Source organism: Narcine bancroftii, chromosome 4, assembly GCF_036971445.1.
Source record: "Narcine bancroftii isolate sNarBan1 chromosome 4, sNarBan1.hap1, whole genome shotgun sequence".
In the NCBI taxonomy this organism is placed as follows: Eukaryota; Metazoa; Chordata; class Chondrichthyes; order Torpediniformes; family Narcinidae; genus Narcine; species Narcine bancroftii.
The window spans coordinates 103,588,403-103,614,727 of NC_091472.1; the positions used below are offsets into that span (position 1 = coordinate 103,588,403).

Below are 26,325 nucleotides of genomic sequence, written 5' to 3' on the forward strand. Positions count from 1 at the left end.
TGGTATCTGGAATTCAAGCAACTGGAATAGATAGATAGATAGATTGAATAAAATGAGGCATGACAGAAAGGGTTTAGAAGGATATGGACCAAGCACTGACAAATGGGACTAGCCCAGTATGTCAACTTGGTGGGCATGGGCAAAGTAAGCTGAAGCTACTGACAGTGGTGTATATTTGGCCAAGGAGTAGTGAATCTAGCTATAGTAGATGTAATACAGTAAAATCCCTGTTGTCCAGATTCAAACAACCAGCAACAAAATTGAGGAAATAAATTGACAGATGGATAAATAGAATGAATAAGAATAAATAAAATTGTAAATAAAATTTTAAATTGTAAAAGTAAATGTTCTCTGAAGCAACACCCAAATCCTTGAAGATGGGAGCAAACATTCAGCCAGTGGAGTGCTGCAGTCGTGCCCCACCCACAGCATTTTGATGTGGAATGTTTCCTTTGTGCACAGGCATAGTCTTAGGAGTGTAAATGCCTGGGAGATGACAAAAATCACTGCTGTCCAGTCCAGTGATCTCTTGGCTTGAAACAATGCTGGTTTCAACGAACTTCCTTTGACCTATAGTTCTCAATAGAATACTTGACCTTCTTCCCTGAAGAATAAGCTTATTCATCCACCTCTCCTGTGCAAAATGATGCAGTGTTACCTGGGTCAAGAAATGCACAAGTATCTTCTGTGGCATTCCCCTTTCTGGCCTTGACTTGTACAGGCACTATCGAGTGTTTTTCCAAAAATCAACCCCATCTTCCTTGGTGGTGAAGTTGAGAACAAGATTGCTCTGGCACTAAGATGTATGCTGTCCATCCTGTATTCTGACTATTCATTTCCAGTTATTTAGCCAACAACAGTGTGTTGTCAGCAAATTTGTAGATCAAGTTCCTAGGTATGAATTCCCAAACCAGGTTTTGATGCAACCAGTCAGCATAGTTTTCACAGTTCACCAGTAAATGTTTGATGGAGCCTTTGATAATGTGCCAAATCCAAAACCTCTTGGAAAGTAGAGATGCTGATATGTCAGGAGAGGTCCCCAGAGATGTGGATTCCCAGGGGCTTGAGGGGAAAACTCTCTTCAATGCAGAGAGATGCATGGTCTCTTGTCCTCACCTTCCCAAAATCAGCAATAAGTTCCTTGGTCTTGCCAATATTGAGAGTAAGATTGTTGTTCTGGCTCCACCCAGCCAGGTTCTTGGGTTTTTTCATCCTGTATTCAGACTCCTCATTTCCAATTATTCGGCCAACAGCAGTGGTGATGTCAGTGAATTTATAGATTGAGTTGGAGCTGAACTTGGCTATAGAGTCAAGGGTGAAAAGGGAGTAGAACAGGGGACTAAGCATACAACATTGGTTGTCAGTGAGCAGGAGGTGATGTTGCCGATTGGCACTGACTGGGGTTTGCCAATGAGGCAGTCCAGGATCCAGTTGCATAGGGATGGACATTGTCAGATCCCTTCCTTTGATGTTTTGCTATTAAGAGTGCCAAGCTTTTATCAATGAACAAGAACCATACATAGATGTTCCTGTGGTATAGGTTAGCCATTTTCAAGGTTTTTTAAGCTATGGCCTCAGGATTATGCACAAAATTTATGGACCCCTTCCCTGTGAAGCAGCCAAGTTTGGCTTTCTTCTATACTTCCCATATTCTGACTACCTTTATATAAAAAAAATAAAAAATAAAAATAAATAAAAAAATTAAAAATAGTTATGTTGCATGAGGTGAAAAAAGAAAAGGTTTTTACTTAAATGTGCTGTGGTCCCTGTTGATAATGGCTGGCTTAGGTGATCTAACATTGAGTGGCCAGCAAATTCAGAGTCTGCTGTTAACCTATTGTGAACACAGACCAACTGAGTGGGTTCAGGTTATTTCTGAGGCTGAAGATTATTCTCTCCGTAACCAGCCTCTCAAAGTTCACTACTGGCTGTTAATGAAAATAAGTTATTGTCATCAACCTTGTGCAATGTGGAAAGAAGTCACATGATGGAGTAGTGGCCGGTAGGAGAATATCAGCCCTCTCCAGAAAAGAAGAAATAAAGTGAAGAAAACGCAAAGCTCAAGAAACACAAAACACAACAAATAAAAGATAAAGGTGTGGAGAAAAGAAAGAAAATGGCACCCAAGAAGGAAAAACCAAAAACAACGGGGGGGAAAAAAAGGAAAGATGCCGGAAGAGAAAGGAGAAGGCCTTACCTGCATGAAGAGGCAGGGACTCGCCGTGGACAGAGGAGCCCGCTCCCCGAGGTTAGTGGAGACCCTGCAGGGTCGCGACCACCCAACTGCGGGACTGCAAAAATGGCTCAATGAGCCAAACAGAAGTGAGCAACTGTGCACGCCAAGGAAAAGGAAAACACCAAAGGGAGGGGGCCCAGCTGTGGAGCGAACTTACACAGCGCGACTAGCTGAGAGATGCCCAACAGCCATTATCAGACAACAGTTAAGTAGCCCAGAAGAAGAGGACCAACAACTAGAAGCTATGCAAAAAAAAATCCAACAACCTGGGGCAAGCAGCTCAACAAGAAAGTCAGAAGAGACACAGATACAAGGAGGAGAAGTAGAAGATACAAACCCAAGAGCAGACACAGAGAGGAAGAAGACCAAGCTCTGCACAGAAGAATAGAAGGTAAAATGGATGACAGTATATAGATTTTTTAAAATTTCAAGAACAAATGAAAGCATTAAAAGAATGGTTGACATTAGAATTTACTGAAATGAAAAGAAGAATGAAAAGTACAGAAGAAGTGAATAGAATAGAGCTGGCCATGACAGAAATAGGGAAGAGATTAGAAAATGTGGAAGAAAGAGAATCTGCTGTAGAAATGGAAGTGAATGACTTAAGAAGAAAATTGGAAGACAGTGACAAAAAAGTTAGTCACAAGAGTTGTTAGCTCAGAAGATGGATATAATGGAAAACTAGAGTTGGGGAAACAACAAAGATAGTGGGCCTAAAGGAAGATGAAGAAGGCAAAAATATGAAAGCATTTAAAAAAGAATGAATCCCAAAAGTCCTGGGAATGCCAGAAATAAAGGAAGGAATGGAAATAGAAAGGGCACACAGAACACTAGCCCCGAAACTACAGTCACAACAAATTCGTTTTAGTAGAATTTATGAGATACACGACAAGAGAAAATATATTGGAGAGGGCAAGGAATAAAATTAGAGAAGACAAAAAACCATTGGAATACAAGGGTCAAAAATTTTTTTATTTTTTTATTTTTTTACCCAGACACAAGTTTTGAACTCTTAAAGAAGAGGAAGGAGTTTAACACAGCAAAATCGATCCTATGGAAAAAAGGCTATAAATTTATGTTAAGATATCCAACAGAGCTTAAAATAGTTATCCCGGGGCAGCAAAACAGACTGTTCTTAGATCCCGGAGAAAGCACAAGAATTTGCAGATCACCTGCAGGACAGAAAGAGAGATGAAGAGATGTAACAAGAACGATGACAAACTACATATAAAGATGTAAAAATAATGTACAAGTAAGAACTAAAGAAGGGAAAGAAAATGGAAGTAAGGGAGAAGGGGAGAAAAAGGAGGGGTTAAAAAAAAAAGAAGAAAAGAGGGGGAGCTTTGTTTTAATGTGAAGATAAAAGTCTTTTCTGGAGGGGGTTGGGTGGGAGAGAATAACAGTCACTGCGAAATCAGTTGACACATGCGAGTGGGTTCGCAATCCGAATGGAGAGGGGAGTTGTGGTTGCCTGGCAAGGGACAAGGGGCAACTCGGAGGGGGGGGGGAACACTTGGGGTTAAGGGAATTTTAGACGTGGGAGTTGTTGAAGTATTTTATGTTTTAGAAGTGTTGTCATACATTGAGTTCAAAAATGAAAAACTGAGAGATGAAAATGGGGAAAAGGGGAAAGGTGGTGGTGAGGAAGTGGAAATGAGGTGTAAACAGAGTACGAGATGGCCACGTTGAACTATATGAATATAAATATTAATGTAAATAAATAAACATGACCAAATCAAAAGGAAGAGGCTATAGCATTTGTGCAGGAAATGCATCTAACTGAAGTGGAACATAATAAATTAAGGAGAGACTGGGTAGGGCACGTAACGGCAGCATCATATAACTCAAAAGCCAGAGGTGTAGCTATATTAATCAATAAAAATGTACCAATCAAAATAGAGGAGGAAAAATAGATCCAGCAGGGAGGTATGTAATGATAAAGTGTCAGATGTATTCAGAATTCTGGAATTTGGTCAATGTATATGCACGTAATGAAGAGGATCAAAAGTTTATGCAGGATATTTTTTTTAAGATTGTAGATACACAGGGGAAATATTGATGGGAGGGGATTTTAACCTTCATTTGGATTCAAAGATGGATAAAACTGGACAAAAGACTAGCAGAAAGAACAAAGTAGCCAAATGTATGGTTAAATCAATGCAGGAAATGCAACTTTTGGATATATGGAGGAGACGACACCCAAAGGAGAAGAAATACTCATATTATTCGAGTAGACATAAAACATACTCGAGGATTGACCTGTTCCTGTTGTCAGCCCATATTCAAGGGAGAGTTAGGAAAACTGAATATAAAGCTAGATTGTTATGTGATCATTCACCCCTGTTATTAGCAATAGAACTGGAGGACATCCCACCAAGAACATATAGATGGAGATTAAACTCCATGCTACTTAAAAGACAGGAATTTAGAGAGTTTATTGATCGCCAAATTAAAATGTTCTTTGAAATAAATACGGAATCAGTGAAAGACAAATTTATATTATGGGATGCAATGAAAGCCTTCATTAGAGGGCAGATAATAAGTTATGTAATTAAGATGAAAAAGGACTACAATCGGGAAATAGAACAGTTGGAAAGGGAAATCGTAAGTACAGAAAAAGAACTAGCAACAAGGGAAGATGCAACAAAAAGAAGAAAATTGGCAGACAAAATAAAATACAAAACATTACAAACTTATAAGGTGGAGAAGGACATAATGAAAATAAAGCAGAAGTATTATGAGCTAGGAGGAAAAAATGTACAAAATACTAGCCTGGCAACTTAAAACAGAACAAGCGAAAAGAACTGTATTGGCATCAAGGAAAAAGGACAAATTACATATAACCCAACAGAGATCAATGAACACTTTAAGGAATTCTATGAGCGATTATACCAAACTGAGAATGAAGGGAAAGAAGACAAAATAGAAGAGTTTTTAGTTAAAATTGAACTGCCAAAATTGCAAGAAGAGGAGCAAAACAAATTGTTAAAACCATTTGAAATAGAGGAAATACAGGATATTTTTTTTAAAAAAAAGCTACTGAACAATAAAACACCTGGAGAGGATTGACTCCCAATAGAATTCTATAAAACATTTAAAGAGTTATTAATTCCTCCCAGATAGAAAAAAACTCAAAACTTGCCAAATTCATGTAAAAAAAACAATAATTACAGTTTACCTGTGATGTGAGACATGGAAGAAAGCCTCTACTTCCTCAAGAGTTTGTGGAGGAGCTAGTGGAGTTGTTCAAGTGAACCGGTACAGACTTGAAGGGCTGACATGGCCTGTTTCTGTGCTGTAAACTGTTATATGGTTATGGTTATAATACCAAAGACTGGGAAAGATTCATTAACACCAGCATCATATAGACCAATATCTCTACTTAATTCAGATTATAAGATATTAGCAAAACTATTAGCAAACAGATTGGCCGACTGTGTACCAAAAATAGTAAAACTAGATCAAACTGGATTTCTTAAGAAAAGACGAACAACGGACAATGTCTGTAAGTTCATCAACTTAATCCATGCAGTACAAGGAAATAAGATGCCAACCGTATCTGTTGCTTTAGATGCAAAGAAAGCCTTTGACAGGGTAGAATGGAACTATTTATTTAAAGTATTACAGAGGTTCAACCTACCAGAAAAATATATTAATTGGATTAAAGCATTATATAAGGGATCATTGGCAAAGGTGACAGTAAATGGATATGTATCAAACCAATTTAAATTAAGTAGGTCAACTAGGCAGAGATGTCCACTATCTCCCTCACTGTTCGCTTTAGCAATAGAACCACTGGCAGAACTGATAAGGACAGAAAATAAATAAAAGGGATTAAAAATAAAGGAAGGAATATAAAATCAGTTTATTTGCAGATGACATAGTATACTTAACAACTAGAAATATCAATAAAAGAACTACACAAGAAATTGAAGGAATATGGAGAAATATCGGGGTACAAGATCAACGCAAATGAAAGTGAAGCAATGCCAATGAATAATGCGGATTACACAGAGTTTAGAAAAGAATCACCATTTAAATGGCAAACACAAGCAATCCGATACCTAGGTATTAGATTAGGTAATAATTTAGGCCACCTATACAAATTAAATTATCAGCCATTAATGAAGAAATTACAGGATGACTTAGAACATTGGAAAGATTTACCACTAACATTGATGGGGAGGGTAAATTGCATTAAAATGAATGTCTTCCCAAGGATACAATACCTATTTCAATCGGTACAAATTCCCTTAACAGAGAAATTCTTCAATGAATTAAAGAAAATAATAAGGAAATTCTTGTGGAAAGGGGAGAAACTGAGGATAGTGCTAGATAAGTTAACAGAATGGTACAAACAAGGTGGTTTGCAGCTACCAAATGTTAAAAATTATTATAGAGCAGCACAATTAAGGTATTTATCAGATTTTTATTAAACAAGAGAAAAAAACCAGATTGGACTAAGATAGAGCTAGATAAAATAGGGGAGAAGGTACCAGACCATATACTTTATAAGTGGGATGAAAAACTGGTGCAATATAGAAGTTCACCAGTACTGCATCATTTACTCAACATATGGAAGAAGATTCATATAGAAAGGAAAAATACAAATTACCAACTACCAGAATTATTATTGTCGTAAAATCAACTAATCCCTTTCACAATAGATAACCTTTCCTTTAGAGAATGGGAGGGAAAAGGAATTAAAAGAATAGAAAATTGTTTTTTGGGAAATAATTTATTATCATTTGAACAAATGAAGTACAAATATGGAATAACTCATGGTAGAATGTTTGCATACCACCAACTGAAAACCTACTTAAAAGGACAAATTGGGAAGCAGACTGAGATTACCAGAAGGAAGCAGCTTTGAATATATGATTACAGAAACAACGATAATAGAAAGATTTATAACAAACAGGTAAATCAAGCTGCAAGAGAAGGAAAATGATGAAATAAGCTATAAACCCAAACAAAAGTGGGGGAAAAAGAATTAAACATAAAGATAAAAAATTAAATATGGGAAAAGTTATGCTCTGGAACTATGAGAAATATAATAAACACGAGGTTACGCACGATATATAATTGGTTACACAGGCTATATATCATGCCCCAAAAGTTAAATAAATGGGACCCAACATTATCAGATAGATGTTTTTGCTGTAAGAAGGAAACAGGAACAACAGTACATGCAATTTGGGCATGTGAGGAAGTGAAAAAGTTTTAGTAAGATCTAAAGCGGGTATTAAATAAAATCACAAAAAGCAACATACCAAAAGATCCAGAGATCTTTCTTCTAAGTAATACAAGAAGTAAAGAATTAGGCCTCAAACTGGATGAAGTGCAAAAAGAGATTTATTATGATAGCCTTAGCTGTAGCAAAAAAATGTATAATGTCAACCTGGAAATCAAAAGAGAGCCTGAGAGAACAGCAATGGTACATAGAAATGAATAAATGTATTCCATTGGAAAAAATAACATACAACTTAAAAAATAAAGTCATTATTTGAACAAATAATGGAAATGGAGCCTTGGACTGCATTTTAGTCTTCCCTGGTTGCAGAAGTAATTCCTGTGAGAACTGTTAATATACTGTGTCATTCCATTTTAAGAAAAATGGAGGAAGGTTCAAGAATTTTGATGTGAGGCAGATTTTGAATCCATTCCGAAGGATGATATACCTCTGTTAAGAATTAGTCCTGGATTTGCCGAGTTAAATAGTTGAAAGGGAGAGTGAGGCAGTGAGCTCTATGGAGTTTAAAGGCTTATGACGAGGTTCCACATGGTAATCTGTTAATAGTAGGAGACTAAAAGAGAGCAGTAAACTTAATTCACAGCTGTCACATTGGCAGGAAGGCAGGGGTAGTGGTTGATGGATATTATCAATGAAGTGAGAGATGTTCAGTAGTGAAGAAGGAGAGACCTCGGTGTTCACTGATACTAAAGGCAGGTCAATAGGAAATGAAGGTAAATTGGATTATTTCCTGTACTTTAGTATTAGACAATACTAAACTGTATACCACACCAATTGGGACTGAGAACTTGGTGCCTGCTGCCCTGGTCACTGGACACTGCAGCAGGGCTGGAGCAGGGGCAATTCACAAAGATCTCTTGAGTCTTGGCAATCATAAGGTATGAGGAGAGTTGAGATCAGTGGTTTTCAAACCTTTCCACTCATATACTACCCTAAGTAATCCCTATGCCATAGGTGCTCTGATGAGTAAAGGAGTACTTAAAGGTGGTAGATGGCCTTTTTGGAGCACGAGAACATTAAAGGGTGCATCAAAACTAAATGGCCTGTTTCCCTCAGTGGACCCTTTTGGTTCCGATTTGGTGGGAGAGGGATGATGACAAAGCTGTAAGGTGAGGATTTCAGACCCATTTACCTTGCAGGGCAAGAGAGCAGGAAGCCCTTCTACACTGAATAGAATTGGAATGTGTATTTTTAGAGCAATGGCCTGGAGAAGTCTAGATCTAGTGCTGAAGGGTGGTTTGGGGTGAAGTAGGTTGTTTCTATCCAGCACACAATGGGCCTTGTTTCCCAAATATTCCAATGCTTTCAGTAGCATCTAATATATAATAATGGCTAGAAATTTAGAATCTGCACCTTTGCTTCTGCCTTGCTTGTTTGTGGTGACTTTTTGAAGTGTAATGTTGATGTATTTACAAAACTAGTTACTGCTATTGAGAATGGGCACTGTTGCCATTAGAAACTGATCCTTCTATTGAAAATCGACCCCTCCCACTTATGGAGGAGTTTTCATGCAGACTAAGGATTTGCATGATGAATTCCTTCTGTGATCTCTTGAACGCCATGTTCCAGCGTGCAACCTCTCAAACTCCTCGCACCCTTTTGTTCCACCTATAGTTGTGGCTTCGGTTGTCTGGGTTATAGACTGCAGAATTCATTGCCCAACTGACCCCTGACCAAGATCTTAAACTAAATGTTAGGAAATACAATTAACAAGCTAGCTGGCTTGTTTTGTAAGGTGATGTTTACACTGACACAATGGACTGAACAGTGTAAGAAAATGTGGAAACTAATGATGGCAAACATGAGCTGTTTGAAAGGCTCAGTCCTGCTGTGTTCAATAGATTGACTGATACCATACAAGCCCAGCGAGGCCTGCTTGTGGGCATTCTTGGACTATTGTGGTATGCTCATAGTAATTAATACTTGTAACATTTTCCGATAAGAGGGCCGCTAATGCTGTACAAGTTGGGGGGGGGGGGGGATGTAACACTAAATGTTCAATACACGAAGCAGCTTCTGTAGTATCAGATTAACTTGCTTTTCTCCTCAATTGGAGAATACATATGGTAATATGGTTCACCTCACTGACAAAAGGCAAAGGAGGAAAAACCCAACACCCAACCCCAACCCACCAATTTTCCCCTGCAACCGCTGCAACCGTGTCTGCCTGTCCCGCATCGGACTTGTCAGCCACAAACGAGCCTGCAGCTGACGTGGACTTTTTACCCCCTCCATAAATCTTCGTCCGCGAAGCCAAGCCAAAGAAGAAGATGGTTCATATTCTTTACAGGCACCATAGAATTAACTCTGAATTTCTTAACATCTATTTGATTTAACTAATGATACATTTTAGGGCGAGACTACTCCTGAAACCTGAAATGTCGACTGTCTGCTACTCTCGATCAATGCTGCCTGACCTGCTGAATTCTTCCAACACTTGTGTTTTGTTCTAGTTCTTCAGTACCTGTAAACCCCTTGCTTTAATCTCCGATTCAATGTTTCCTGCTGTTTGAATCCAGTTCTACACAACTATGCCATCTGACAAATTGGTAATCAACTAATAATTCAATTCTTAGCTTTTGTGTTAATGACCAATTAGCAATAGATTTCATTAGCTAATATGATAAAAGGCCAGTGATTCAGAAATCAAAAGGCTCTTTCAAGTGGCCAGAATATCCCGATGTAAAGCCTCTTATTCTACCCCTATGCAGCTCTTGGGGTACCCACCTGAAAGAGCAGGAGGCGGCTCCGAGGCGCACTTTCTTAACCCTCTTCCGAGCGAGATAGTAGCCGGAGCACTGAAGTCCCCCTAGGCACTGAAATGCAGCTGCCTGAAAGCAGCTGCTAAGGGGCAGGTTAATGACAATCAGCAGGCCACCCAACTCCTAGCCACCTGACAGCCCCCTTCCCGCTGCCCCTCCCCCTAGGTGCGGGACAGGAGCCGGAGTGTGCTCCGAGGCGCCTCTCCTGCAACTGTCCCTTTCAGGTGGACAGTGCAGCACTTTCAGGGCTGCCACCTGAACGACCATTCCACAGGTTTGCATCTGCAGGTGCAATTTTGGCAGAGAATGCACCTGAAAGTGATGAAAGGTAATCAGGACTGCAGTGCTCACAGTGGCAGATACTTTAGCTCCTTTCATATTTGCATCCCAATAAGTTGGCCGTTCAGTGTCCTGGGATAGGAATGGTGTTTTTGTTGTTCACACTTGACAACTCTTAACTGGGACACTGTACACTTTCATACTTGCAAGGAGCTATCCTGAGGGTTAGGACTGTTCTACCTTCTACCAGTGATGTTATGATGCATCGGTGAACCTGCACTAAATCCTGATCAATGTATTACGATCTTTGAACAAAATTAAACATGCCTAATTATAACATAATTATGCTTTATGTGCAGCACAGTATGACCCATTCAGCCCTGTTGTGCTGACCTATATAAACCTTTATAAGGGACTGTGGGGGGGGAAAGTGCTTGTAATAAATTGCAATAGCGGATTGATAGCACAATTTATAAAGAACATGGGGGGGTGGGGGGAAGTAATGGTGGACCAGCCCTCCCAGAATGCTGTGTAGCAGAGAAAGGGTTGTATTCACAGCTGCATGCGTGGAGCACTTATGGAGGGGTTTCTCTGCTGCAGGGCATACTGGGAAGGCAGATCTGCCATAGTTTTACCCACAGTCTTTTATAAGTTGTGCGCTCTAGTGCTACCAACTTTCCCAAGCTGTTTAAAAAGTTGTCTGCTTTTGCTTTTTATTGCCATTTATTTTCTCTGTCATTGTGACTTTCCCACAGCAAAGTTTATCTTCATCTTAATCTTTTCTTCCTTCACATTCCTGCACTCACAAAATCTTGGGTCATTTCTATCCTAGAATGCAATTGCCAATTCTACACTTGTCTGATTGCAATGCCGGCATCTGCAGATGTTGGGGATTGTACTAGGGGTCAAGGCTGTCAATCCCCATCTCACGCCAGTGTTGAGAAGATTTTCCTTTCACATTCGATTCTTTTTAGGCCGATTGGCCATTAATTCCTGGGACCACTTGCAAATGTGAAAGGTGCTTTGGTTCCTACAGGTCCCCGGTATAGCTTTGTGCAGTCCTGGAAGTCCCTCCATAAAAATAATGTAATTGCATGGGAGAGGGAGCTGAGGAGCTTCAACTAGGATGGAGCATTCTGGCTACAAAGAGAGACAGGAGAGGGTGGGTTGAAGCAAGCAGTATGGCAAGAACTGGCTCTCTGAGACCACTGAGGCACTCTGGTCTTGTTCCCTAAGTGAGACCGCTGTATTGAGCAGGACTTGGATTCTGGGGTCCTTTATGCAGTTTGCATTTAATGTGCAACTCGAATGGAAAAAAAGAGTTAAAATACCCACCGAAGGGACAAAAGCCCCAACCTATCCAACTTCTCCTTGAGTTAAATTCACCAGTCTCATAACATTCTTGAGAATATTTTGTGGACCTCTTTCAGCTGTATATTTCCTATAATTGGGCACCTGGTTTTTCACACAATACTTCAATTGTGGTCTAACCACCTTCTTATACATCCCTGCTCCTGTATTCCATTTTAGACACAAATTCCCATGCACAAATGTGTGCTATCAGTAATCAGTCCCTATCTTTGCATTTCATGGAGGTCCTGTGCCTCAGAATTCTCTCCAATAATCTACCAGTGACTGAGGTTAAACTTGCCAGCATGTAGTAGCCTGGCTTGTCCTTGCAGCCTTTAAGTGCGCAACATTAAACACCCTGCAGTCTTGAGGGATGAAGACGGGTAATGAGAGTAAAAATGATCACGATTGATATGTATGCGGGTAAAGAGGTATAAGAGTGAATAGAGACAATGTGCATACGTGAATGTATCTGTACTTAGAGGAAAATATAGATAGTATAGACAAGAATTAATAAGGGAAGGTAATGGAATAGAGAGAATAATGAGGGAATTAAGAGTGACCTTTGTGACATATGAAAAGTGAAATCTTTTCTGGGGGGGGCGGGGTGGGGGGAAATAGCGGTCACTGCAAAATCAGTTGACGCTTGCGAGTGGATTTGCAAATCCAAATGGAGAGGGGAGATGTGGTTGTCCGACAAGGGATAAAGGACAACTCAGGAGGGGAAGGGGAGATTGGGGATAAAGAAGATAGAAATAGGAGAATAAGGAAAATGTTGGATGTTGTAGGAATGTTGTCTTATAAAGAGTTGAAAATAAGAAAACAGAAATGGAAAAGGAGGAAAGGTAATGATGGAAAAACGGAAAGAGAAGATAAACAAAATATAAAAGGGCTACGCTGAACTATATGACTTTAAATATTAATGGAATACATAACCAAATTAAAAGGAAGAAACTACTAAATTTAAATGAATAAATGTATTCCATTAGAAAAAATAACATATAGGTTAAGAAATAATATTGAAATATTCGAACAAGTATGGGAGCCTTACATTAAATACAATAGCGAAAACCTACCGGGGACAAACATTACCTAAGTTGATGGAAGGAGAAGGAAAGAAAAGAATGGACTCAGTAGAATTTCTGGTGTATTTTTGTTGAATGACAACATTGTCTGACTGGCTTAATGCAACCTAGATTGTATACCTAAAATGGATGAGGGGGGGGTGGGGGGTGGCTTGGGAGGAGGGGGGGGGAGAAAAAGTCACTGTATATGTGTGAAAAAGAAATAGTGTATATCATGGCTAATGTGATTTATGGTGTGAAAAATAAAAAATTAAAAAAATTTAAAAAAAAAAAAAACACCCTGCAGTCTTCTGACACACTGCTCATACCTTTATTAGTGAGGAGGGCAGGACTGGCAGCTTAATGTTCTAGGGTTCCATTGCTTCAGAAGTGATAGAGGGGAAGGAGTGGCATTGCTCGCCAGGGAAAATATCACAGCTATGCTTAGACAGGACAGCCTAGAGTGCTTGTCTACAGAGCCATAATGGGTGGAGCTGAGGAACAGGAAAGGTGTGTGACCACACTGATAAGGTTGTATTATATCATAGGTTGTCTATAATACAAATCTGTAGAGAGATGGTAAGATGCAGAAAGTTGTGATAGTAAATTGTAACTTTACATATATTGACTGGTACACCCATAATGTGAAAAGGCTGGGTGGCTTGAAGTTTGTAAAATGTGTTCAGTTAAGTTTTCTAAATCAATATATAGAGGTACCAATGAGAGGATACAGTACTTGATCTCCTATTAGGGAACAAGGCAAGTCAGATGACCGAGGTATGTGTAGGAGAACACTTTGAGTTATTAGCTTTGTTAATTATGGAAAAGGATAAGTCTGGCCCTCATGTTGGGATTCTAAATTGGAGGAAGGCAAATTTTGAGGAAATGAGAATGGATCTAGGAAGAGTAGATTTGGATAAGTTGTTTTCTGGAAAGGGTGTGTTAAGTAAGTAACTTCAAAGTGAAAATTTAAGAGTGCAGTTTGCATGTTCCTGTCAAGATTAAAGGCGAAGTTAACTAGTATAGGGAACCCTGATTTTCAAGGGATATTAGTGATCTGGTTAAGAAGAAGAGGGCAGTGAATAGCAGGTATAAGCAACAAGGAGCTAATGAGGTACAGAGTACTGGAATAGTATAGAAAATGCAAGAAAATACTCAAGAAGGAAATCAGAAAAGCATAAAGATGTGAGGTGGCTCTAGCAGATAATGTGAAGGTAAACCTGAAGGGTTTCTACAAATATGTTAAGAGTAAAAGGATAGTAAAATTGGTCCCCTGGAAGATCAGAGTGGTCAATTATGTGTGGAGCCACACTTATGGGAGAGATCTTACAGTTTTTTTTTTTGCATTAGTATTTACTTAGAAACTGGCAGTGCATAAGGAAGGAAGGGAAACAAACAGAAGTGGCATGGAACATATGGAGATAAGGAGGAGGAGGAGGAGGTGTTTGCAGCCTTACAGTGAATAAAGGTGGATAAATTACCCCAGGTTGTGATATTCCCTCAGACCTTGAGGAAGACCAACGTAGAAATTGCATGGGTTCTGGCAGATATATTCAAAATGTCCTTGGCCATGGGTGAGGTGCCAGAGGATTGGAGAGTAGCTCATGTTGCTCTCTTTTAATAAAAGGCTCCAAAATAAACCAGATAATTATAAACTGGTGAGCCTGAAGTCAGTTATAGGTAAATTATTGGAAGAAGTTCTGAGATATAGGATATCAAGGTATTTGGACAGCCAAGGACTGATTATAGACAGTCAGCATGGCTTTGTGTGTGGTAGGTCATGTATAATGAATCTTGTAGTGTTTTAAAGGAGGTTACCAAGAAGGTAGATGAAGGAAAGGCTGTAGATATTGTCTAATGGTCTTTAGTAAGGCCTTTGACTAGGTCCCACATGGGAGGTTAGTTCAGAAGTTAAGATACTAGGTATCTATGGAGAGGTTGTAAAATGGATTTGAAATTGGCTGTATAGGAGAAAACAGAATGGAAGTGGATGGTTGGTTCTCAGACTGGAGGCCTGTGGTGTGCCTTAGGGATCTGTGTTGGGACTATTATTGTTTGTTGCCTATATCAATGATCTGGATGATAATGTGGTAAATTGGATCAGCACGTTTGCTGATGACACAAAGGAGGTGTTGTGGACAGTGAGAAAGATTTTCAAAACTTGCAGAGGGATCTGGACCAACTGGGAGAATGGGCCAAAAAATGGCAGACAGAATTTAATGCAGAAAAGTGTGAGGTGTTGAATTTTGGAAGGGCAAACCAAGGTAGGACACGCACAGTAAATTTGTAGGGCACTGAGGCGTGTGGAGGAGCAAAGAGATCTGGGAATGCAGATGCATTGTTCCCTGAAGGTGGCATCGCAGGTGGACAGGGTTGTTTGATTTGTAACCAAAGCTTTTTTTTTAAAAATAAAGTATTGAGTATAGGAGTTGGGATATAACAGTGAAGTTAATTTTAAGACATTGGTGAGGCCAAATTTGGAATATTGTGTGCATTTCTGGTCACCCAACTACAGGAAGGATATCAAGAAGATTGAAAGAGTCTAGCAAGATTTACTAGGATGTTACAGGGAAAGATTAAACAGGTTAGGACTTTATTCCTTGGAGTGAAGAAGCATGGGGGTGGGGGAGATTTGATCGAGGTTTACAAGATTATCAGAGGTTTAGACAGAGTGGATGCAAGTAGGTTTTTTCAACTTGGATTTGGAGAGATAAATACAAGAGGTAATAGTTTTAAGCTGAAAGGGGACATTAGGGGAAGTTCTTCACTAAGGGTGGTGGGAGTGTGGAATGAGCTGTCATCTGATCTGGTGAATGCAGGCTTGATCTTAAATTTTAAGAGTTCATTGGGCAAATACATGGATGGGAGAGGTCTGGAGGGTTATGGAATGGGAGCACCCTAACCCTAACCCAAATGTGCAGCACAGACTAGAAGGGTTGAGTGGCCTGTTTTCTGTGCTGCAGTGTTCTGTAGTTCTAAATATTTAAATAAATTCAAGTATCTCTGTCGGGCTTCTGCAATTAGGATCTTGCCCATCTCCTGTGGCTCCGCACATAGATGACATTTATCCTTATCTAGGGCCCTTTCTGTCCCTCATTACTTCTTGTCCCAAGTAACTTGTGGAATCTCTTGAGATTCTCTTTACCTTTATCTGCCAGAGACAGCTTGTAAATCTACCCTCATGATTTCTGTGAATTCCTCCATCCTCTATACTCAAAAGATTTGCCTGACTACATAATCTATAAATGACATTTGCTTACTTTTCGTAGAACATTATAGTACAGACCCTTCAGCCACAATGTTGTGCCAACCTATGTAAACTTACTCCACAACAAATTAATTTTTTCTACGTCACACCATAACCCTCTTCTATCTATGTGCCTATCTAAGTGTCCTTATTGAACCAGCCTCCATTTCCAACCCCAACCCCTAACCAATGTATTCCAGGCACCCACCACTCTCTATTTTTTTTTTTATTACCTCTGATATTTCCCCTAAACTTTCATTCACCTTATACAGATGTTCTCTGGTATTCCAGGAAAAAGGTGCTGGCTGCCCACCCAATCTAGGCCCTTGATGATCTTCTATACCTCTATTAAGTTGCCTCTCATCCTTCGTTGCTGCAAAGAGAAAAGCACAAGCTCAGTCATGCTTGCTTCATATGACATGTTCTCCAATCTAGGCAACATCCTGGTAAATCTCCTCTTCACCTTCTCCAAAGCATCTACATTATTTTTTGACTGGAGTCCCAATATCTCTGGTTCTTCATGGTGCCCTAATCTTGCCCGCCTTGCCCTTCAACCTGTCCCTAAATTCTCCTCATTTCTTTCATTTAGAATCCTCTCACTTGCCAGAAGTCCCTTTTTACCAGCATTCAGCCTCTCCCAATCAACTTTGAAAGTTCGATCTAATCCCATCAAAACTGGCCTTTTAGGACTGGAGTTTGTGGGCAGGCCCATCTTTTATCAGCTATTTTAAAAGTTACAGAATTTTGTTAATTTGAAAGAGAATGTAGATGGCACAATTAATATTGCAGATGAAACCAAAATGAGCAGTAAACAGAATGTGTATGGTGACAACTTGGATCAACTGGGGAGGTAGGCAAAGGATTAGTGGTAGAATTGAACTTGGACAAGTGTGAAATTAAATCAGGCCAAGACGTGTACAGTAAATAGCAGGGCTTTGGGAAGTGCTGGAGAACAAAAACCTTGGCGGACAGGGACACAATTCCCTGAAAGTGGATAGAACATTAAGTAGTACAGGCCCTTCTTCCAACTGTGTTGAGCTGTAAGTCTACCCCACATCATTCTAATTTTTCCCTACCTCTGGTGTTGGCCATTGCTGCACTGGGAAAAAGGTTCTGACTATCCCTACATTTCATAATCTTGTTCATCTCTAATTCACCTCTTATTCTCTGTTGCTCTGAAGAGAATAGCCCTCTCTGTCAACCTTGCTACGTGTGACATGTTCTCCAATCCAGACAACATCCTGATAAAACTTCCACAACCAGAACTGAATACAATACTCCGTGTGGATTAACCAGGGTATTATAAAGCTGCAACATTACTGCGTGGCTCTTAAACTCAATCCTTGACAAATGAAGTCCAGCACACCATGTGGCTTCTAACCATCCTATCAACTTTTATGCCAACCTTGAGGTGAAGGTAATCACATCATGTGTCTTCATCGGCTGAACCGTCGAAGATAGAAGTTTGACATCTTCTTTCAGGAGTACATATTGTCGATTGTGCTACATCTGGGTCTTGTGTATCATTCTGCTGCCATGCTCTACATCAAACCCTGATATAATTGAGATGAGGGCAGTGCAGAAAAGATTCTCAAGGATGTTACCTTGAATCAGAAAGAAAAATTGGGCAGAATTTGACTTTACTCCCTGGAGGCTGAAGGGATGAACAGTCTAGTATAGTTGGTCTTTCTCCCAGTAATGGAGTTTAAAACTAGCATGGGAAAAGATTTTTGGGGAACCAAGGAGCAAAATTTTCAGAGGGTGGTGGGTTTATTGTATATAGAGGTGGATACAATTACAATATTTAAAAGTACACAGATAGGCACATGGATATGAAATGTTTGGAGGGAATGTGGAAGTAACATAGAGGCCCTGATTCGAAGGGGGATCGGCAAGAAATTTACTTCAGCAATATATTTTACCTGTTCCAGTCAGAGGGACACAAACCAGGCCTTCGTAGGTCAAGAGAAAGATGGGAGTCAGACTTGGGCATTACAATTGGTGAGAGGTGCTCATCCAACTTGTGTTGGGAAAGCATGACCACGGACATTAATGCAAGGCACAGGATGGTCCAGTATAACTTTTGCACCAATTGTACATAACGCCGCAGAAAATTAACCGATCAAAACCAGAACTCCCGGACCAATGCTTCAGGTGTGGTGTTGCAACTGGGATATTTGTGCACGCAACCTGGTCATGTACCAAGGCGAGGCCCTTTTGATATTGGCCAAGTCCTGGAAAAATTTATAGGCAAATGATTCCCTCAGGATCCAGAGTTCTTCTTGTTGGGAAATATAACGGACATAAGGCTTACAAAATGAAGCTGTTCAAATTTCAAATCCAATTTGTGTTCATCGCATTGGCAGTGGCCAGGAAGTGCATTGCGGTGACTTGGAAGTCTGACTCTAATCTTGGTATTGAACGATGGAACAAGGAAATGCAAAGTTGTGTTCCCCTGGGGAAATTTTTTTTTAACTTAAACAAATACAGTACCTTTTGTAAGATATGCCAGCAATACATGCACTACATAGGTGCATGGGGGGGATTGCTTTCCCCATTCTCTGCTGCCGCTTTCTCTTGCCCCACGCTGGTCCCAATCAAGGAAAGTTGAGAAAGAGCACCGACCAGGAGGCAGTCCATTGAGGTGCGACAGTCCCTGCCCCCATTTTTTCCTAATGTTAATATTTGTTATTGTCATTGTAGCATGAATGAATCGTCTTGTTCTCCAGGTGGGGTTGGTAGAGATATGGCCTTGTATATAAAGTCATAAAGAAAAGGAACACATGTATATGTGATTGTGAACTGCCATCGCTGGGAGGACGTGGTGTATGACTACAAACTTGTGTGAAAATATAAATAAAATATTCCAAACAAAAAGTGGAAATGGACATTGTGGTCAGCATAGACAAGTTGGGCCGATGGGCCAGTTCCATGCTGTGTAACTCTATGAATCTAACTTGAGTGGTGGTCAGGTTTGGAATCTATATTTAAACACTGTACTTTAAAATCTGTCTGGTTCTGTGTTGTGACTCGGTTATTTGTGTTGCAGTTGGACAACGTGATCTGGTGGCTGCACCCAGAGGGGAAGAGATGGAGGAAAAGGAGCTGGACCAGGAGAAGGTCGGTGTCGAAACCGAAGGCGGTGAGCAGAAAGACACCCAGGAGGGAGGAGAGCTGCCGGCAGAGGCTGGAGAACTAGCTGAGGAAGTGCAGGCTGCTGAGATTGGCTTCAAAAAAGTCCTCAAGTTTGTTGGCTTGAGGTTCGCTGTGAAGAAGGAGAAGCAGGCCAAGTCTGAGCCAGTGCAGCTGGTGACAGTGACAAAAGAGGGTGATGGTGCAGCAGGGGAGGAGGATGACGAATCTAAGCCACAGGAGGGAGGGAGCCCAGAGAGCAATGGAAGTCCCGTCACTGAGGATGAGGGCAGTTCTCCCGAAGTCCTCTCTCCAGCAAAAGCTGCAGAGCGGACTGACCAGGAAGAGCCGAAAGCCCCAGAAGCCGAGGAGTGTCCGGCAACCATGGAGTCGGGCCTCAGTCCTGCTGAGGCTACCACTGTGGATTCACCGCTGAAGAGGTTTTTCAAGCAAGGTCTTTTCTTGGGTTTGCGGAGGAAGCAGAGTTTCAAGAAAGCCAAGGATGAGACGGTGGAAGAGAGCGGTGAGCAGCCCGGTTCTGCTGAAAGTGGTGAGAGTGAGCAGGCGGCACAGGCTCCTGAAGTCCAGCCACCTTCCCGGGGAGCTGCCGAAGCCCTGACCGATCAGGCGATGGGAGAAAATAAAGGAGCAGAGGAGGACTTTGAAGATCTCACAGCAGAGTTGGCAAGCATTGGTGTGGCAGCTGCGGATGGAACCAAGGCCCCTGATGTTAGAAAGGATGATGCTGCTGCAGAGCCTATGAGGAACTTGGGCACCACTGATTCAGCAGTGGGCCAGCCAGCCCCTAGCCCTGGAACATCACCAGAGGGGCAAGCAGGATTGGCTGCCCATGAAGGGCCAGTGGGACCACAGGCAGAGGGCAAGGAGGTACCCTCACATCAGCCCACTGGCGAAACTGAGGGCGAGTTGGTGCCTTCGCCAAAGTCCAAGCAACAGGAGAGTCCGCTGAAGAAGCTCCTCTTGGTCAGTAGCATCAGAATGCTGTCTGGGAAGAAGGAGAAAGGCAAGAAAGGGGATGACATGGATGACGAGGTGCGACTGCAGTCCTCGACAGAATCTGAAAGCAGTCCTGACAGCCTAAAGCCGGATAGTCCGCCAGCCTTTCCACAGATCGCGGCAGAGGTGGCTGAATCAAGCTCATTGCCCGCAGAGCAGGAGGAGTTAGACGCCTCTGGTGATAGTGAGAGGAAGAGGGAAGCAGTCACAGCCTGGGCCTCCTTCAAGAAGCTGGTGACACCCAGGAAACGTCCCAAAGGGCTGTCAGATAGTGACAGAGATGAGGAGCAGACCGAAAAGGCAAAGAGCACCACAGTCGTCTCTGCCGAGAGTACGTCGTCTGAGACACAAGAAGAACCAAAGTCCAATGGTGAGGAGCCAAAGCTGGAACAGAGCACAGAGGACCCAAGGAAGAGAGCGGATGTCCCTGTGACATGGGAAGCACTCATCTGCATGGGATCCTCTAAGAAAAGGGCAAAGAAGCTGCCTGACCTGGAGCTTCAGAAGTCAAATGAAGAGGCCCAAGGTCCTGAGGCAAAGGAGCATACTGAAGACCCCAAGGTCGACTGCCCTCCAGGTCCGGAGCCGACGGGTGCATCTCCTGAAACTGCAGAAAGTCCTGTGGAAGGTGAGGCTACAGACGGGATCATCTCCACTTGGGAGTCCTTCAAGAGATTGATGACCCCCAGGCGCAAGTCTAAGTCAAAACTGGAAGAGCAAGGGGAGGAATCTGTACCCTGCCCAGAAGCAGTGGCTCCCGAGACTGAACCTACAAAGGAAGATTCCTGGGCGTCCCTCAGGAAGCTGATATCTGGTAGGAGAAAGAAGAAGTCTGACCCAAAGCCTGAACTCCTCCAGAGTGACTTGCTTGGAAAAGAGAACGGGTTGGCAGAGCTTGTGGGAAGCAGGAGGGAAGAGGAATCTGAGACGCCAGCTGTGGTTCCGCTGTCTGAGTACGATGCGGTGGACAGAGAGAGGGAACATGAAGAGAGGCTGAAGGCAGGAGTTGAGGCAGCTCAGGTGACTGATGGTGGACTAACTGTGTTGGACACTGCACCTTTGGAAGCCATTAAAGGTAGCACTGATGAGCGATCTCCATCATGGATATCAGTTGCAGTGTCAGACCTCACTGAGGAGGTCATCGAAGGTGACGAAGGAAGAGCTGAAGAGATGATGGTAGCGAAGAGGCCAGTGGTACTTGGTGAGGTGCCCACATCAGTGGAAAGGGATGGCGACATCTCCCCTGATGAGGTAGCTGAGGAAGCTCGGGAGCCTCTCCCCAAGGCAGCAGTGGCCGAGGAGTCCATCACTGAAGAAACGGCTGAGATGGTTTCAGCAGTTTCGCAGCTGACTGAGACGCCAGTGACTACAGCGGAGGGGACACCTGTCCAGGAAGAGGAGGCCACAGATGCCAGGCAGACTCAGGAGGTGCTGGAGGAGGTGGCAGACAAGGTGCAGCTGCCAACTGATCCCTTTATGCCCTGCGGCCATGATGTGGCTCAGGTTGACTGCAGGCCTGAGCTGGTGGCAGACATTGGTGCAGAGAAAAGTCCAAGCGATTCAGGCGTGCCAGAGTTGGCACGGGAAATAGCTGGAACACCCTCAATGGTTCTGAGCCCGGAGCCAGTTGGAGAGAGCTCCCTGCAGACACCACCCAGTGAACTGGCCAGGACAGAGATGCATGCAGGAACACAGTGTATTGAGGCAGAGAGCAGTGCAACCTGCCTGGCAGTGGCACAGGACCAGAGCCTGCTCACAGCACATGCTGGTAAAATGGACACACCACAGGGAGCAGAGGCAATGGGGGCATTGCACAAGCTGCGAGAAAGCATTGTTGCACAAGAGCATGGAGGCGAGTTGACGGAGGAGGCTGAGAAAGTGGAAACCATGCAGAAGATGATTCTGGAACATGGTGAAGGAGAGGACATTGTGAGCCCAGAGGATCTGTCCATCCAAATAGGCAAAGAGGGAGATCAGAGAGAGAGTTCTCCCCATCCTGCGTCAGCTGTCGAGGTGGTAGGATCAGAACAAGTTCTTGAAAGCACAGCGACTGGGACAACTCCAGCACAGTTTAATGGGAAGGATGAGGTGGTGGTGGAGCAAGTGGGAGGGGTGGCTGAGCAGGTGGAAGGAGGAAGGGGTGAAATTGCTTCTGCGGCTGATGTTGATAAGGGTCCAGAGACTGGGGCAGAGAAAATGCTGGGTGAATGCAGGGAGGTCGGTGCCCATGAGATCTGGGAGGAACACGAAAAGGAAGAGGGTGCCCAAACTCCAGCAAAGGTGGAGGAGAGGGTGACTGAAGTGGAGCATGTCAAAAAGAGTGAGCAAGTTGTATTGCCAGCTGGAATGAGCAAGGCTGAGGTTAGTGAGGAGCACATTGAGGTCCCTCCAGTAGTGAGAGTGACTAAGATTCTTCCTGGTGAAGAAGCCATTACAATCACTGCTGCAGAAGTGACGGAAATTGAGAATCACGTAGAGCCCACTGGAATCACTCCAGCAGTGGTGTGTAGTGAGATGTCAGAGTTCACTCCAGTGGGAGTATCAGAGGCTCCAAAGGATGATGAACCCACTGGGATCATTCCAACAGTTGGGCTGATAGAGGCAGTGTGTGGAGAGAAGACATTGGAGGCTTCTCCAGTGGGAGAAACAGAGGCTTCAAAGGATGAGGATCCCACTGTAATTACTTCAGCAGCAGGAATGACCAAGGAAATGTGCAGTGAGACCTCGAAGGTTAATCTAGTAGAAGGAACAGAGACTCCAAAGGGTGAAGAACCCACTGTAATTACTCCAGCAGTGGGAGTGACTGAGATGGTGTGTGGAGAAAAGACCTCAGTGGTCACTCCGGTGGGAGTAATGGAGGTTGGACCTGGTGAGAAACCTGCTGACATCACTCATGTGATTTTAACTGAGGATATACCCAGTGAGGAACTTGGTGAACTCACTCCAAATATGGGTGTTCTGGAGATGGAATGTGACACAAAGACAACTGAAAGCATTCCAGTGGCATCACAAGATCTGCCTGGTGATGAGCCTGTTGGGGTCAAGCCAGGGGGAATGATGGGGGCATTGTGTGGAAGAGAGACCATGGAACTATCTCCGTTGGGAGCACCCAAAGTCATGCCCTGTGAGGACCTAGATCTCATTGCTCATGTGAGTGTAACTGAAGTCCCACCTGAAGAGACTATCAAAGTTACTTCCGCCAGCCATTCTGAAACTTCACCCAGCAAAGACACGGTTCCAGTCGCAGCAATGGGAGTAGGTGAGGTGCTTGGTGCAGAGACCATTGAAATAGCAGCCGTGGTGGATCATGAGGTGGCTGTTGCTGCTCCAGTGAAACTTGGAATGGAGGAGAGCAAATGTGAGCATGGCGGCCAGACCTCACAGCAGGGGGAGATCAAGAGAACTGAAGGTTCCCAAAAGGTTGTGGGCTCTGAAGCAGCCCAGGATCAGCTCACTCCTGTTAAGGTCATGCAGCAGGCAGTTGAAGATCCAAAGGGTGCAGGAGTTGCTAAAACTGGAATGGTTGAACGAGTGTGTGAAGAGCTCGTTATATCCCCTGAAGAACAAAGAGCACCAGAGTCTGTGGTTGATTCGTTGGGTTCAGCATCACCCATCCTACATTCTGCTGTGACTGGAGGAACATGCAGAGAAATGAGCGAAGTGGCTACAATTGCAGGGGCTGAGGTAGAAGATAAAGCTGCAGGTGATGAGCTGGAAGGAACCCAATTGGTGCAACCTGAAATTGACAAGAATGGCCATTTGGCTGCAGAAATCCATACCTTTTTGGCAGTGAAGTTCAAAGATCGGCATGAATCTTGTCCAGAGGAAACAGCACTCATGGGACCAGAGGTTGGTGAAACCAAACTAACTGAAACATCAGTAACCGGTGAGCCACAGAGCACAACCAGTGACGTGGCGAGCCAGGAACAGGTTACAGGTGTGGCTGAGCCTGTCGAGGAAGTGGAATGTAAGTTGAACTCTGACACACCAGCACAAGATGAACCCCTTGAAAAGATCTCGTCTAAATCTGGTGGACTGGCCCAAGATGACAAGCTGCCTGAGGCTGTTTCTGGACAGTTGGTACACACTGTGATGACAGCAGAGTCACAAACTAGTCCAGAGATGGGCGGACCAGCTGAGGAATCCTTCATCAAGGAACAACCCCTCCAAATGGCTGTCATGCCAACTCCAAATGAGTTTTCCAGAGAAAAATGTGAAGTAGATGTCGACAGAATAGCTCCTACTTTGGAAAGTGTACCTGAAGTAAAATTGCATGGTGTGGTTGATGAATCTCGAGCTGTACAGGATGAGATGGTTACACTGAAGGAGGATCTTTCTATCACTAAGAGTTTCGAGTCTTGTGAAGATGTGCTCCAAGTGACTGCACCTCCTGTGGAGAAGCAGGTCATTGCAGAGACTGTAACAAGTGTAGTGGCTGAGATTCCAGAGCAGAGTGCAGTGGATTGGGTTCAGCTCTCTCACAAGGATGTCAAGCAAATTTCAATAATCGAGACTGCAGCTGTCATAGTAGAGACTGCAATAGATGTGGCTGCAGTCAGTCTGTCAGGTACCCCTGATGTAGTTTCTGAAATGGGAGCAGCACTTGATGAACAAAAGGCAGAGAGCAGTAGAAAGGTGGCTGAATGCAAAATCATAGAAGATGTTACTCAGAAACCAAAGTGTTTGGAAGAGGTCGAAATGAATGAAACATGGACATTTGAAAAGCAAAGCATGCAGTTGGCTCAGTGTGCCCTCATACCAACTCAGCTGCAGGAACAACTGGTCACGAAGGAAGAGGAAGAAAAGTTAGCAAGGCTACAAAATGATACGGTGATTGAAGGAACAGGTGAAGTTGTTGATGAGAGATTGAAAGCTTCAGGTAGTCAGGATGTTGATGGTAAAGACCAAGTGATGCAGTCAGCTGAGATGATGCTGGAGAGAACTGAAAGAGGTGGCCAGGAGCCTGAATCCCTAGCATCAGTGCAAAGTGAGCAGGGAGCATTGTCTGACAGTGCTTTAGGTGATGTGACACCTCCTCCAGAAGTGAACAAAGCAGAATGTTGCTCATTGGTGCCACCCCAAAGAACCTCTGCATCCACAGAGATGGCAGAGAGAACCCAACTTGTAACAATCCAGCAGATAGCTGAAGAACACACCTCAGTGCATGATGTAGAAGCCAGAACAATCTCATTGTCAGAAGGAATAGCAAATGAGAAACTGGATGGAAATGAGATGGAGGCAAAAAAAGGTGACGAGATGGATCAAAATCGCTCACTGGATGCAGATGAAAAGCAAAGCCAGGAAGTGGAGACTGAGTCATCTGCAGTGGACCCTGCAAAAGATGCAGCTGGGGGAACAGCATCCTGAGGCAAGTGAAGCTACCCTTTGTGGTGTTGGGAAATGTAGTTCAGACTCCTTTCTGCACACTTGGAAGTTTTTACATCTTTGTGGTTTGTTAGAATTTCTAATGACTTAAATAAATTAAGCTCCATATCAAAGCAAAATGCAACTTCAAGAGATTTGGGCTCTTTAAATTTAGATTATATTTGTGATTGTTCCTTTGCAATGGGGAACTCCAGGCAACTTTGTGGCCAATTAATTATAGATTTATGTGCATAAAACAGTTTTAATCCCAATATAGCTGAATTTTGGTATTAGAAGATTCCACAAACAAATAAACGACCGCACACTTTGGTTGTGAGGCATTAACATTCTTCACCAAGAAGAACCTGCCTGGTCATTGAACAATGCAATGAATTCTTTTACATTGGTTGGTGAGAGCAGATAAAGCTTTTGTTTAATATCTGATTTTGGTGGGGTGGGGGGGGGGGAAGGAAACACTGCTACACTCATTCAATGCAAGTCTGGGTCATGGAATAAATATTTGAAGCTTTCACTATTTGATGTAGCAAAGATTGACATTGCTAAAACCTTGCTCTTAAATCGAAAATTTGCTAAATACTCCCCATCATTGTAAAAACTGT

The 26,325-nt window shown here is 42.8% G+C and overlaps 1 protein-coding gene across 2 annotated transcripts in view; it reads left to right on the top strand.

The window, feature by feature from the left end:
* The window catches only part of akap12b (A kinase (PRKA) anchor protein 12b), a 189,515-nt gene that overhangs the window by 155,457 nt on the left and 7,733 nt on the right, over positions 1-26,325 (top strand). For both annotated transcript variants that reach the window (XM_069932271.1, XM_069932272.1), the window contains one exon: positions 19,242-25,709. In XM_069932271.1, the coding sequence (XP_069788372.1) occupies positions 19,242-25,708 (6,467 nt within the window). In that variant the 3' untranslated portion in view covers position 25,709. The remainder of the gene's footprint in view (positions 1-19,241; positions 25,710-26,325) is intronic.